This window comes from Tupaia chinensis, unplaced genomic scaffold, assembly GCF_000334495.1.
Source record: "Tupaia chinensis unplaced genomic scaffold, TupChi_1.0 Scaffold148210_1, whole genome shotgun sequence".
Lineage (NCBI taxonomy): Eukaryota > Metazoa > Chordata > Mammalia > Scandentia > Tupaiidae > Tupaia > Tupaia belangeri.
In genome coordinates this window covers 81,116-94,964 of record NW_006208060.1, presented here as the reverse complement: position 1 = coordinate 94,964, position 13,849 = coordinate 81,116, and the positions used below count along the sequence as shown (strand labels likewise).

Below are 13,849 nucleotides of genomic sequence, written 5' to 3'. Positions count from 1 at the left end.
GAGAGAGAGAGAGAGAGAGAGAGAAAGTGAGAAAGCAAGCCACCAGGTTCAAGACTCGAACCGCAGTTGGCCATATGGGAGTCCAGCACCCTTAACCACCACCGCGCCACCTGCCGGCCCCTATTTGTTATTATTTTTTAATTTGCTATAGAGTATGCACACTCATCAGAGAGATGAGAGAAGGAAAGTGGGAAAGCAAGTCGCCAGATCCGGGACTTGAACCACAGTCAGCTATGTAGGAGTCCAGCACCTTAGCCACTATGCTACCTGCTGGCCCGTGATAGGGTCTTCACGCCACAATCCACTCGCACTCTTGGCCAGCCCAGATCACAGGAACGTGTGTGCCTGTGTGCTCAGAGAGGCCCCCAGACGTGATCCCAAGACCTTTCTCATAACGGTCCAGTTGCATTACCACGGTGCTACCACTGGCCCCTCTGTTCTGACATTTTCTACCTGGAGATAGTGGGCCCTTAACCCACCAGGTTAAGGGCTCAGTCCTACAAGACTGCCCCCCCCCTTTAGATGCCAATCATGAGTAATGACTGTCACCTACACTTAATCAGGACCGCCCCCCCCACCAGCGGATGGCATAATGGCTACATCGCTGGACTCCCACATAGTTGACTGCAGTTTGAGTCCCGGACCTGGTGATTTAAAACTCACGCCGGGCGCATGTGTGTGCATGCCCAAGATCCCAAGAGGAGAATGGAGGAGGAGGGATTGTGGCGTGGCCATCCCCCTGAGGGGTGATTTCTTGCTTCCTGTCTTTCTGTCTCTTCAGTGAGCACATGTGCCATATAGCAAAAATCTCTCTTAAAAAAAAAATATCAGGAGCCCCTCCTTGAGTTCAGTCATTTGTTGAGTGACTCCCAGACCTCAGGAAACACTATACGTCTGCTTCCTGGTTTATTATAAAGGATACTAACAGGGTGAACAGCCCGATGAAGAGATACACAGGGCAAGGTCTGGAATGTCCCACGGACAGAGGTTCTGTCCCCACGGAGCTGGGGTGCACCAGTCTCTCAGCATGGAGCTGTGTTTGCTCACCAGGCAGCTCCCTGAGCCCATAGATCAGGGATTTTTATTATTAAATTATGAGAGATTGCCCCTGGGGGGATGGCCAAACCACAATCCCTTCTCCTCCATTCTCCTCTCGGGATTTCAGGCACGAGAAACATGCACACACACATGCACCCAGTAGGATTTGAACTGCATAGGTAGCCACGTGGGATCCAGCTGCTTAGTAGAGACAAATTTTTTAAGAGAGGTTTTTGCTATAGGGTACATGGGGTCTCTGGAGAGACAGAGAAAGCGAGAAGTCACCCCACACCGCAATCCCTTCTCCTCCATTCTCCTCTTGGGATCTTAGGCACGCACGCACATGCGCCCGGCATAAGTTTTAAGTTGCCGGGTCCAGGGCTTGAAACGTGGTCGACTACGTGGGAGTCCAGCGACATAGCCATTATGCCATCTGCTGGTCCCACGTTTCTTACAACTGCATCGCTCCCAGTCCACCCCAGGCCCCAGCACCCACAGACCTCTCTAACCCCGCGTACAGGACTGTGAGCTCACTCATCCCAGCAGCTGTCGGAACAAGAGAAGCTGGACCCTACAGCAGACCCGTCCTCAGGCCACACCTGAATCCCGGTGCTCCACTGGTCGGTCCTGTCCACACCCACCACCACCGCCTCTTTAGCAGAGAGAGTAACCTTACTGACAAGCCTTTTGCTGCTCCAGGGGACTGGTCAGCCCTGGGCGGGGGCTCTTACAGAGAAGATGCCTCAAGATACAACACCTTGGCTCCGACTTCTGACAGACAGCCCGGACTGCAGCTCTCTGGGTCCTTGCGAGGCTAGGGTTGGTCCGAGGATACCCCTCCCAGGGTGTAAATTTTTATACTTTTGAATAAAGAGTTGGAGTATGAGTCTGTATGTGTGTGTGTGTGTACTAGGGGCATCATTACTGCCTGTCATGTTTCATTGCGAGGCTGCCCCAGTCTGGGGTGAACCCCACATAATCCTCCACCCCTTCCATTTTCTTTCTTTCTTTTTTTTTTTTTTTGGTATACGTCTGCTTCCTGGTTTATTATAAAGGATACTAACAGGGTGAACAGCCCGATGAAGAGATACACAGGGCAAGGTCTGGAATGTCCCACGGACAGAGGTTCTGTCCCCACGGAGCTGGGGTGCACCAGTCTCTCAGCATGGAGCTGTGTTTGCTCACCAGGCAGCTCCCTGAGCCCATAGATCAGGGATTTTTATTATTAAATTATGAGAGATTGCCCCCGGGGGGATGGCCAAACCACAATCCCTTCTCCTCCATTCTCCTCTCGGGATTTCAGGCACGAGAAACATGCACACACACATGCACCCAGTAGGATTTGAACTGCATAGGTAGCCACGTGGGATCCAGCTGCTTAGTAGAGACAAATTTTTTAAGAGAGGTTTTTGCTATAGGGTACATGGGGTCTCTGGAGAGACAGAGAGAGAAAGCGAGAAGTCACCCCACACCGCAATCCCTTCTCCTCCATTCTCCTCTTGGGATCTTAGGCACGCACGCACATGCGCCCGGCATAAGTTTTAAGTTGCCGGGTCCAGGGCTTGAAACGTGGTCGACTACGTGGGAGTCCAGCGACATAGCCATTATGCCATCTGCTGGTCCCACGTTTCTTACAACTGCATCGCTCCCAGTCCACCCCAGGCCCCAGCACCCACAGACCTCTCTAACCCCGCGTACAGGACTGTGAGCTCACTCATCCCAGCAGCTGTCGGAACAAGAGAAGCTGGACCCTACAGCAGACCCGTCCTCAGGCCACACCTGAATCCCGGTGCTCCACTGGTCGGTCCTGTCCACACCCACCACCACCGCCTCTTTAGCAGAGAGAGTAACCTTACTGACAAGCCTTTTGCTGCTCCAGGGGACTGGTCAGCCCTGGGCGGGGGCTCTTACAGAGAAGATGCCTCAAGATACAACACCTTGGCTCCGACTTCTGACAGCCAGCCCGGACTGCAGCTCTCTGGGTCCTTGCGAGGCTAGGGTTGGTCCGAGGATACCCCTCCCAGGGTGTAAACTTTTATACTTTTGAATAAAGAGTTGGAGTATGAGTCTGTATGTGTGTGTGTACTAGGGGCATCATTACTGCCTGTCATGTTTCATTGCGAGGCTGCCCCAGTCTGGGGTGAACCCCACATAATCCTCCACCCCTTCCATTTTCTTTCCTTTTTTTTGGAGATTTTTGCTATAGGGCGCATGCGCTTGAGGAGATTGAGGAGAGACAGAGAGAGACAGAGAGAGACAGAGAGAGAAAGCGAGAAATCACCCCAGGGGGGATGGCCACACTGCAATCCCTTCTCCTCCATTCTCCTCTTGGGATCTTGGGCACGTGTGCACACGCACCCAGCGTGAGTTTCAAGTTGCCGTGTCCGGGACTCGAATCACAGTCGACAACATGAGAGTCCAGCAATACAGTCATCCCGCCACCTGTGGTCCTTCCCCACCCCTTCCTAACAGACAGCCCCTTGGCCAGTTGGTGACCTGCCGAGGGGCGCCTGCTCTGCCTAGGTCCCAGGGTGGCATAAGTCTAGCTCTAACGGACGCAGAGGTCTCTGTGTGGTCTACGGGGCTGCCCGGAGGCCACCGGGAAATCATGTGAGCTATGAGCAGAGCCCTGGGGCCAGGCCCAAGGACAACGGAGGTGTGAGTGCCTCGGGGAGACGGGACTATGTTGTCCTCTGCCCTTGGACATCAGCACAACAGAGAACGTTCCGGATGAAAGCCAAAGGTGCTGTGTTAGAGGACTCCTAGTTGGCTTGGGGCCAGGGGCCAAGGTGCAGGCTCGGAGGAAACCGGGTGACCCTCAGGCTCCACCAGGCGGCTTGCTTTTTCACTTTCGCTCTCTCTGTCCCTCTCTGGTCAAATGAAAATAAGTAAATAAATAAATAAAAGAATTATAAAAAAAGAAAATTAAAAAAAAGAAAAGAAAAGAAAAGAAAATCCTGCTGGGTCCATGTGCACGCATGATCAAAATCCCAGAAGGAGAATGGAGAGGGGGTTGTGGTGTGGCCATCCTCCCAGGGGTTGTTTTTTCACTTTCCCCCTCTCTCTCCACCCCAGTGAGTACAGGTACTCTATTCAAACCAAACCAAATGAAACAAACTTAGAGCAGCGCTGGTGTATGGATTACGGGAACAGCAAGGAGCGCGCGGCCTCATTACTGGGGCTACCGCCATGCCTCTGACCCCCTGCAAGTGTCCTGCCTGGTCCTGCCAAAGGCGGCTTCTACTTTGAGAACTTGCCAAGGGGGAGGGGAGACTTAATCCAAAATACCTTTATTGTCTGCTCCTGATAGAGCATCGTGGGAACACCAACCCAGTCCCTGGGGATGAATGCGGCTGTGTTCGCGGAAGCCCAGAGGCCCTGGCGGATCTGCGGGAGGAGCCCCAGACCCCCCACCTCCAGGGAGCTGCAGTGCAGTACAGATTAAGCCTGAGACCAGACGCAGTGGCCCCGTCTGCGGGGCGGCGGGGCCACACTGCAGCTTTTAGCTGCTTCCGGAAAAGACTGGTAGGGTCCCCTGGGCTGGCACGGAGGCCCAGGCCCTGGCCAAGCTCGCCCGAGGTTGGCGTAGCATTTCAGTCTTCCTGAGTTTCGGGGTTTGACTTGGTCAGCCATGACTATGGGGCATCGGTTCTTCCCAGTTCCAGAACCTTCCACCTCTGGATGGCATGGGAGCTCTGGGCCCCATCGAGGCTCGGGGCTCCTTGCCACTAGAACAACTGCAGATGCACTTTCAGCCATAACGCCCGGAGCCAACCTTGCCGGGCACCCCGGGGCCCTGCCGAGCTCACCACCTCCAGCTGGTAGGTCCCAGGTTGCGGCCGGCGCACACCCAGCTCTCCCCCCCTCCGGCGGTTAGGCCCCGGGTTGCGGCCGCCGCAGCCCCAGCTGCAGGGAGCTGAGGCCGCGGAGCTGACGCATGCGGAAGAAACCTTGCTCGTTGCCGTGGGCGATGACGTAGCGCACCCGGCCTCCCAGGCCCTCCAGCGCTGGCCGCAGCTCCAGGATGTGCTTGGTGGGGTCCAGGAGTGAGAGGTTCAAGCCCAAGGTTAGCGGGACCTCTGAGTCAAGGGAGGCCAGGCTCACCTGGGGGGAAAGAGGAGGTGGTTAGCCGCAGGGAGAGTCAGATGTATGTGGTGGTCGGGGACCTCCCGAGCACAGCCAAAGGAGAGATTTGGGGCCCACCTCTCTCTCTCTCTTTTTTTTTTTTTTTTTAGAGAGAATTTTTGCTATAGGGTGTGTGCACTCGTCAGAAAGACAGAGACAGAGAGACAGAAAGCAAGAAATCACTCCTCATCCCCCTGGGGGGGATGCTCACACTGCAGTCCCTTCTCCTCCAGTCTCCTCTTGGGATCTTGGGCATACACGCACACACACCTGGCGTCAGTTTCAAATCACTGGGCCTGGGAGCTAAACCACAGTCAGCCATGTGGGAGCCCAGCCATCTGCTGGCCTCCAAGGGCAGACCTCCAAAGCACAGGAAAACACTGGGTCTACTCTGTCCTGGCCTGTCAGTAAGGCCTGGCATGAGGTCAGCTTGGGCTGTTGACTCAGTGGCTGGTTCTAGAGAGAGCAGAGAGGGGCAGATGGGGCTGGCAGGTGGTGTTAGGGCACTGGATCCCACACGGCCGGCTGTACAGTTTGAGTTCCAGGCCTGGTGGCTTGAAAATCATGCCGGGTGCAAGGCCAGCAGGTGGTGTGGTAGTTAAGGCACTGGATTCCCACGTGACCAGCCGTGGTTTGAGTCCCAGCCCCGACAGCTTGAAACTCATGCTGGGTGTGTGCGTGCCCAGAGTCCTGAGAGGAGAATGGAGAACAGGGGACTGCAGCATGGCCATCTCCCTTGTGGGGAGATTTCTCACTTTCTCTCTGTCTCTGGTGAGCCCATGCACCCTACAGTAAAAATCTCTCAAAAAGAAAAAGAAAAGAAAGGAAAAGAAAGAGGCTGGCAGGTGGTGTGGTGGTTAAGGGCTCTGGACTCCCACATGGCCGGCTGTGGTTTGAGTCCCAGACCTGACAGCTTGCTTTCTCATTTTCCCTCCCTCTCTCTCTCACTCTGTCCCTCTCTGGTCAAATTAAAATAGATAGATAGATAGATATGTTAATGAAATAATTCTTAAAGAAAAAAAGAAAAGAAAAAATCATGCTGGGTGTGGGACATGGTCAACCATGGTTTGCGTCTTGGACCCAGCAGCTTAAAACTCCTGCTGGGTGCATGTGCATGCATGCCTAAAATCCTGAGAGGAAAATGAAGACGTGGCCATCCCCCCTGGGGGTAGAGTTCTTGCTTTCTGTTTCTCTGTCTCTCTGGTAAGTGCACACACCCTATAGCAATTAAAAAAAAAAAAAAAAAAAAGGAAAGAAAATCATGCTGGGTACATGTGCATACACATGTCCCAAATCCTGAGAAGAGAATGCAGAAGGGGTTGAGGTGTGGCCATCTTCCCTGGGGGGTGACTTCTCATTTTCCCTCTCTGAGACTCTCTGGGGAGCACACCCACCCAATAGCAAGAAATAAAATAAAATAAGAAAAGAAAGAAAGAAAAGAAAAGTGCAGAGAGGTAGCCACTTTCATACCCCGTGACTCTAAGTCCCCAGCCTGGGCTGAGCAGCCTGGGGCAGATCCCTGTCAGCCGAGGACCCAGGAAATTGAAGACTTGCCCTCAGAGACCAGCCAAAGTCATTCAGCTGGTTTCAGGCCACGGAGCTCTAAGGCCACTTCGAGTTGCCCACGGAGGGCTGCTTTTATGACCGAGGGCCTTTTGGCCAAAGCCTGGCAAGAGGGCACTGAGCCAATGCAGTGGGAGGAACAAGACTCAGAAGAGCCACAGAGGAGACAGTAAGTGCGGGACAGAAGCCGCGCCCGAGAGCTTCCGCTGCACTTCCTGCATCTGGCTCTCTGTGAGAGCCCCCTGTGCATGGATGACAAACCCCTCTTTATCTGAGATGCTCCGAAGTGCTTCCTGGTCCTGACAGCTGGCCAGGGCCCTGAATAAGCCAGCCAGCCTCAACAGCAGGTTACTCTGGGCTGGGTGACGTATCCTATCCCACAGAAGGTTTATCTGTATTTTCTTCTCTTTTGCTCTGGGGAGGACTGTTTGTTTCCCCTCATTTACATGCTGATAGAGTGTTTTACTGTTGCATTTAAGCAAAAAATATTCCTGTTTCCCAGACCCTCATTCTGGCAATCTCAGCCTTTTGCTGGAAGAGTTGCTCAGATATGTGCTCTTACTGACACCTGCTGACAGTTGGTGGGTATTACAGGCAAAGGTGCAAAGCCCAGCCCTCCACTGTCCGGATTGCTTGTGCCCCTCTTAGAAGCTCCAACAAATACTCCATTCTCAGGAAGTATCAAGGGCTGCCAACATGGAGAGAAAAGTCTCTGCCCTTAGAAAATTTACAGAACATAAGAGTTTTACATGGGAGGGGTTAGATGGAGTCACCAGAAAAGTTTGCATTTTTACATAGACAAATATGTCATGACTTTTCACATGACCCAATATATGACAGGGTCTTTAAAAAGTTCATGAAAATACATATTATGAGGAAACTGCATATATGTTAATTTTTTTCCCACCAAAATAAACTTGTACTTTATATTTTTTACAAATTTTTTTGAAGTAAATTGGACAGCCGGGAAGAGGGAAAATAATTAGAGGGAAAAAGAAGGCTAAGTAATACATTCACCTTTAATCTAATAATAAAAACCCTGGGACCAGCAGGTGGTGTGGTGGTTAAGGCGCTGGACATTCCCACATGGCCGACTGGGGTTCAAGTCCTGGACCTGGTGGCTTGCTTTCTCACTTCCTCTCTCTCTCACTCTCACCTTCTGTCTCTCTCTGGTCAAATTAAAAAATCAACAAATGAATAAATACAAAATAAATAATTATTTTTTAAAAAATAAATAAATAAAATTAAAACTCCTTAGAACCAATACTCTTCTTCTGGTCTTATTTTTCCAAATAAAATTGATCATATATTAGGTCAGCAGGTGGCATGGGGGTTAAGGCAGCTGAATCCCACAAAGCCAGGTTTGAGTCTTGAACCTAGTGGCTTAAAAACCACACTAGGGGGGCTGGCAGGTGGCATGGTGGTTAGGAGCACTGGACTCCCACATGGCTGACTGCAGTTCAAGTCCTGGACCTGGACTTACTTTGTCACCACCTCCCCCCACTCTGTCCCTCTCTGGTCAAATTAAAATAAAGTTAAATACAATATATTTGTTAGGGGCCAGCAGGTGGCATGGTGGTTAAGGCGTGAGAACTCCCACATGGCCAACTATGGATCGACTTCCAGACCTGGCGGTTTGCTTTCTCACTCATTCTCTCCCTCTCTCTTTCTCTGGCAAAACTCATGTGAAAATTAATTAATTAATTCCTTTTAGAAAATTCTTAAAAACCTCTCTCCCAGGCATGTGTGCCCAAAATTCCAAGAGAATGGAAGAGAAGGGATTGCAGTGTGGCTGTTTCCCCAGGAATGCTTTTTCACTTTTCCCCTCTCTCTCCCTCTGCCTCCAGCAAGCATATGTGCCTTATTAAAAGGAAAAAAGAAAAACGTCCCGAGGGGCTCGCAGGATGGGTAAGCCTGGCAGAGCTGTGGCACAGAGACCATTAAGTTGACCACTCTGGGCCCTACTGGTGCAAAGGGTGAAGGGTCTGGTCCCCAAGTGCCACGGAAGGGGAGGCCGTTGATCTTGCATTCATAGCAGGCTTCGGACGAGAGCACCTCCTCCTCGTCTGGGACATCCTGGGGCCTGGGGCTGAAGCCCAGGCTGGAGACACAGTGCCTGGGCCAGGGAAAGTGGGGTGGGCGGTTCTCACACTCCATCCTGAGCCACACTGTCTGCGGAGCAGGTGCTGGTGTGCAGAGGAGCCTGTGCACTGCCCGGCGGCTTCCAGGGCGCACAGGTGCATGTGCACCTACACGAGGGGCGTGCGCACACGTGCGTCCCGTGGTTTACCTGGGTGTAGGTGTGAGCCTGCGTGCACACGGGGCTGGGATGGACAGACGGACCTGAGTGCACCCAGGGCAGGGTGCATGGGGGAGATGGCGCCATGGGCACACAGACACACATGTGCAGGCGTGGCGGACGATGTGTGCTCATCCACGCGTGCCTACTGGAATGTGAGTCTACGTGAATGACCCAGGGGTGTGTAGCATGTGAGCCAGCACACACAGAGGGCTCAGAGCGTGTGTTTTTTGTGTGTAAACTGGGTGTATCCAGGGACATGGGCACACGTGAGCCTGTGTACGTACAGGGATGATGACGTGGACACGCACACATGTGCATAGTGGGATCCATGAATGCACTCGGCGTGGGTGTGAGCCGTGGGGACAGGCCACGTGAGCGTGAGCCTGTGCGTGCAGGTACAGGTGCTGCTGTGCCTGTGTGCGCGTGTCTAGTCCTCTGTGCACACGTGTGTACCTTCCTGTGTGTGTGCGGCCCCGAGTGTGAGCGTATACTCACGGGGCGCAGCCCCTGCCCGCCCGCTGGACCTCTCACCCTTGCCCGGCCCGGAAGTAGCCTCGCGGACAGCCGCACAGGAAGCCGCCGGGTGTGTTGGCACAGCCGAAGCTGCAGGGGCCCCCGCGCCCGGCACACTCATCCACGTCCTGGCAGCCCCCGAGGGCCTGGTCGAAGTCGAAGCCAGAGGGGCAGACGCAGTGGAAGCTGCCCAGGGTGTTGTGGCAGTTGGCGCTCCCGCAGGCGGTGGGTGACCGTGCACACTCGTTCTCATCTGAGGGAGGGAGGAGAGGAGGATGGGAGGGGGGGTAGAGAGCCTTCGCACCCCCAGAGTCAGCCTTGGGCGAGCTCACCATGAACCCTCGGACTAGGTCTGGCCCCCCTCCCCGTTCACGCTCCCTCGCACCCCCAGCTCTGCCCCAAACCCTTCCAAAACATTTCTCAAAACTTCCCTAAATCCTTCTTCCTTTTTTTTTTTTTATTGAGGTTTTTCCTATAGGGTGCGTGAGCTCTCCAGCGTGAGCTCTCCAGAAAGACAGAGACAGAGAGACAGAAAGCGAGAAATCACCCCCCAGGGGGGATGGCCATGCCACAATCCCTTCTCCTCCATTCTCCTCTCGGGATCTTGGCCACGCACGCACACACGCCCAGCGTGAGTTTAAGTCACCGGGTCCAGGACTCAAACCACGGTCGACTACGTGAGAGTCCAGCAACATGGCCATTCCGCTAACTGCTGGTCCCTTCCGGTGTGTTTTTAAAGCCACCAGGTCAGGAACTTGAACCGTGGAGTCAGTCATGTGAGGTCCAGTGCCTAAACCACCATGCCGCCTGCTGGTCTCCCTTTTTTTAATTGCCAGAGGCTACTTGCACTTGCCAGAGAGAGAGAGAGAGAGAGAGAGAGACAGGAAGAGACCCCCCCAATGGGGCATGTTCTTGCCACAATTCCTTCTCCATCTCTCTATCCTGTTGGGATTTGGGGCACGCATGTAAATGCACTGGTGTTTTTCAAGCCTCAGGGTCTGGGACTCTGGGACTTGAAACGCACAGTCAGCCATGAGGGCTCCAGCTGCCTTAACCACCATGCCACAGGCTGGCCCCCCATCTGACATCCCTTAGATAGTTCTACTCGTTCTGACATCTTGCAAGGAGGCGGTTCTAGTGACCTGCTCTGGGCAGATTCTGGCGGGATCCCGGCTCCCGCTCAGCCGGTCACTCACCCACACACTGGGCCCACTGGGAGTGCTGGGTGAAGCCCTGGGGACAGCTGCAGCGATAGCCCCCGGGCTCGTTCTGACAGCCGTGCTGGCAGTGATGGGGCCTGCTGCATTCATCCACGTCTGAGACAGGGGTGGAGAGAGGGACAGAGGCTCACCCAGTGGCCCTCAGGACCAGACCCTGGTGCCAGAGCCCACCCAGAGCCGAGCTGTACCTTCACAGCCACGGCCCGAGCTGTCTAGGGTGAAGCCTTGGTAGCACTCACAGCTGAAGCTGCCCGGGCTATTGTGGCAGCGCCCATGGGTGCCACACGGGCCTGGCTGGGTCAAGCACTCGTCATCGTCTGCAGGACACAGAAAACGGGAAGGGCCGCCCGGTGAGAAGGGACTCGTGTCTGACACCGCAGCATGGCCCCGTTCCCAGGCCAGTTCTGAACCATCTCATTGCTAATGAGAGAAAGCACCTTAATCTGGCTGATCTAAGAGAACTGAGGTTTATTGGGCTCACGGTTAGAGGGTCTGAGGTCCAGGGGGCACATCTAGGGGGCCGTGCAGAATCCTATCACATCACAAAAGTGACGGCAGAGCATCCATGTCTGTCAGCCTCTGTCTCGTCCCCTCTCTTTATAAACCCACTGGGACTCAATCGCAGCCCCTCAATCACTCCCAAAGCCCCCCCCATCAATACCATAACTAGACTTAACCTCATTACAATGGCTCAGTGTGTGAATTTTGGATGGATGTGTTCAAACTACAGCACTCGCTGTGTGACTTCAGGCAAGTTGCTCACACTCTGTTTTTCTTTATTTATTTAAATTTGACGAGAGAGAAACAGAGCAAGAGAGAGAGAGAGAGAGAGGAAGTGAGAAAGCAAGCTGCCAGATCCGGGACTCGAGCTGTGGTCGCCCATGTGGGTGTCCAGCACCCTTAACCACCATGCCACCTGCTGGTCCCTCTGACCCTGTTTCTCCCCTCCCCCCCCTTTTTAAGGCTCTCTCTCTCTCTCTCTCTGGCCATAGGGCACGTGTGCTTGCTGGAGAGAGACAGACAGTGGGAAGGAAAGTGAGAAATCACCTTCCAGGGGAGATGGCCATGCGTCAATCCCTTGTCCTCTATTCTCCTCTTGAGATTTTGGGTAAACATGCATACACCCAGCATGATTTTCAAGCTGCCAGGTTCAGGATTCAAACTGCAGTCCTCCATCTGGGAGTCCAGTGCCTTAACCACGAAGCCACCTGCTCCCCACCTTACCCCCTTTTAACAGCTTCCCCTTGTAGACTCGCCCGAGGGCGAGCACGGGCGCTCTGGATACCGCCAGGACGCGAGCACGGAGAAAGCAAAGGCTTCGTGCCAACCACCCGCGTCCCTGGTGCCCGGCACGCACGGGGGCCCTCACCGAAGCAGGCCTGGTGGTGCAGGGTGTAGCCTGGGGGACAGCGGCAGGTGAAGGCGCCCACGGTGTTGACGCAGACGAACTGACAGTTGTGCTTCCGGGAGGCGCACTCGTCCAGGTCTGCAGCAAGGACGGTTCCGCCGGCTCAGGGCAGGGCCCGGCAGGAGTGAGGGGCTTCGGGGTGCTGCTGCCACCTCCCGGCAGGCAGAGGGGCAGCAAGGGGGAGACCTTGACGCCACGTAGGTGGGAGGGGGTGGGACCACAGGGGGCGTGCCCGGGGGACCAGGGGCCGTGGGGCAGAGGGAAGGACGTCACCTCTGCAGGTCCTGCGGTCGCCATCCAGCAGGTAGCCGCGGGGGCAAGCGCACAGGAAGCTGCCCTCCGTGTTTTTGCAGAGGAAGGCACACGGCTTGGGCGCCTGGCCGCACTCGTCCACGTCTAGGGGGGACGACGGGGGGCTCAGGGGCCAGGCCTCCTTCCCAGACCCTGCTAGTCAATCGAGGGACTTATGCAAGAAATTAGGACTTTTCTGTAAACCGTCAAAGACCGGTTTCTGTTTGTTTGTTGTTTTAGCTTTGCCAGAGAGAGGGAAAGCGAGAAATTCCTCCCCAGGAGGATCGGTCATAATAAAATCCCTTCTCCAGTCTCCGCTCAGGATTTCCAGCACAGGGCACTGCCCTGGCCCTTTAGGTGAGACTAGGAATTGAACCTGAGCCTCCCACATGGTCAGGCCCTTGTGGGTTTTTTTCTCTCTTCTCTCTCTCTCTCTCTTTTTTTTTTTTTTTAAGAATTATTTATTTTGGGGCTGGCAGGTGGCGTGGTAGTTAAAAATTGCTGAATTCTGACATAGCTGACAATGGTTTAAGTCCTGGACCTGGTAAATTGCTTTCTCACTTTCTCTCTCTCTCTCTCTCTCTCTGGTCAGATTAAAATAAATAAATGAATACATACAATTAGAAACATTTTTTTTTAATTATTTGACCCCTGATTTGGCAGAAAGAACATATAAGTGCTTTCCTAGGCTTGGTTTTAAAATTTTAAAGTCTTAGGAAATTTAGTTTAAGAGAGTTTTGGAAGAAACAAGCAGACAGGTGGACCAAAGTGGCTACTTATTTTATCAAATTATCAAGCAAAGTCTCTAGAGCAGGTCCTCTAGCAAGATTAGTCTTATAGGGACCAGTAGATGGTGTAATAGTTACATTGCTGGACTCCCATGTAGTTGACCACAGTTCGAGCCCTAGACCCAGCGGCTTAAAACTCACACCAGGTGTGTGTACGTGTGTGCCCAAGATCCTGAGAGGAGAACGGAGAAGGTATTGTGGTGTGGCCATCTTCCCTGGGGTGGTTTCTCGCTTTCTCTCTGGCAAGTGCACACACCCTGTAGTAATAATCTCTTTCTCGCTCAAAAAAATATATTTATTTAATTTAATTTATTATTGAGTTTGACCAGAGAGAGAGACAGGGTGGGAAAAGAAGCCACCATGTCCAGGACTCAAACCGCAGTCAAGCATGTGGGAGCCCAGCACCGTAACCGCCACGCCACCTGCGGCCCCTCTTCTGCTTTATGGTCTGTAAATAAAACAGAATAGCACCAAATGGAAGGTCCCGGGAAGCTGGGGCCAGGGGCTGTGTGGCGGGCCGGGCTGAGCCAGGGGGCCGGGGGAGGGCTCACCCAGGCAGGCAGTGGCGGTGGCGTCAGGTGTGTACCCGGCCCGGCAGTGG

The 13,849-nt window shown here is 53.7% G+C and overlaps 2 protein-coding genes across 2 annotated transcripts in view; one reads left to right on the top strand and one right to left on the bottom strand.

The window, feature by feature from the left end:
* The window catches only part of CCL25 (C-C motif chemokine ligand 25), a 6,473-nt gene extending 4,608 nt beyond the window's left edge, over window positions 1-1,865 (top strand). Inside the window, exon 6 of the mRNA XM_006170211.3 lies at window positions 1,559-1,865. Coding sequence (XP_006170273.2) covers window positions 1,559-1,566 — 8 coding nt within the window. The 3' untranslated portion in view covers window positions 1,567-1,865. The remainder of the gene's footprint in view (window positions 1-1,558) is intronic.
* A 2,474-nt stretch (window positions 1,866-4,339) lies between these two features.
* Window positions 4,340-13,849, bottom strand: part of FBN3 (fibrillin 3) — a 61,662-nt gene continuing 52,152 nt past the window's right edge. Inside the window, 9 exon segments of the mRNA XM_027768979.1 lie at window positions 4,340-4,902; window positions 4,946-5,142; window positions 8,692-8,842; window positions 9,560-9,794; window positions 10,738-10,857; window positions 10,950-11,078; window positions 12,131-12,247; window positions 12,443-12,565; window positions 13,800-13,849. The exon segment at window positions 13,800-13,849 is cut by the window's right edge and continues 73 nt beyond it. Coding sequence (XP_027624780.1) covers window positions 4,767-4,902; window positions 4,946-5,142; window positions 8,692-8,842; window positions 9,560-9,794; window positions 10,738-10,857; window positions 10,950-11,078; window positions 12,131-12,247; window positions 12,443-12,565; window positions 13,800-13,849 — 1,258 coding nt within the window. The 3' untranslated portion in view covers window positions 4,340-4,766.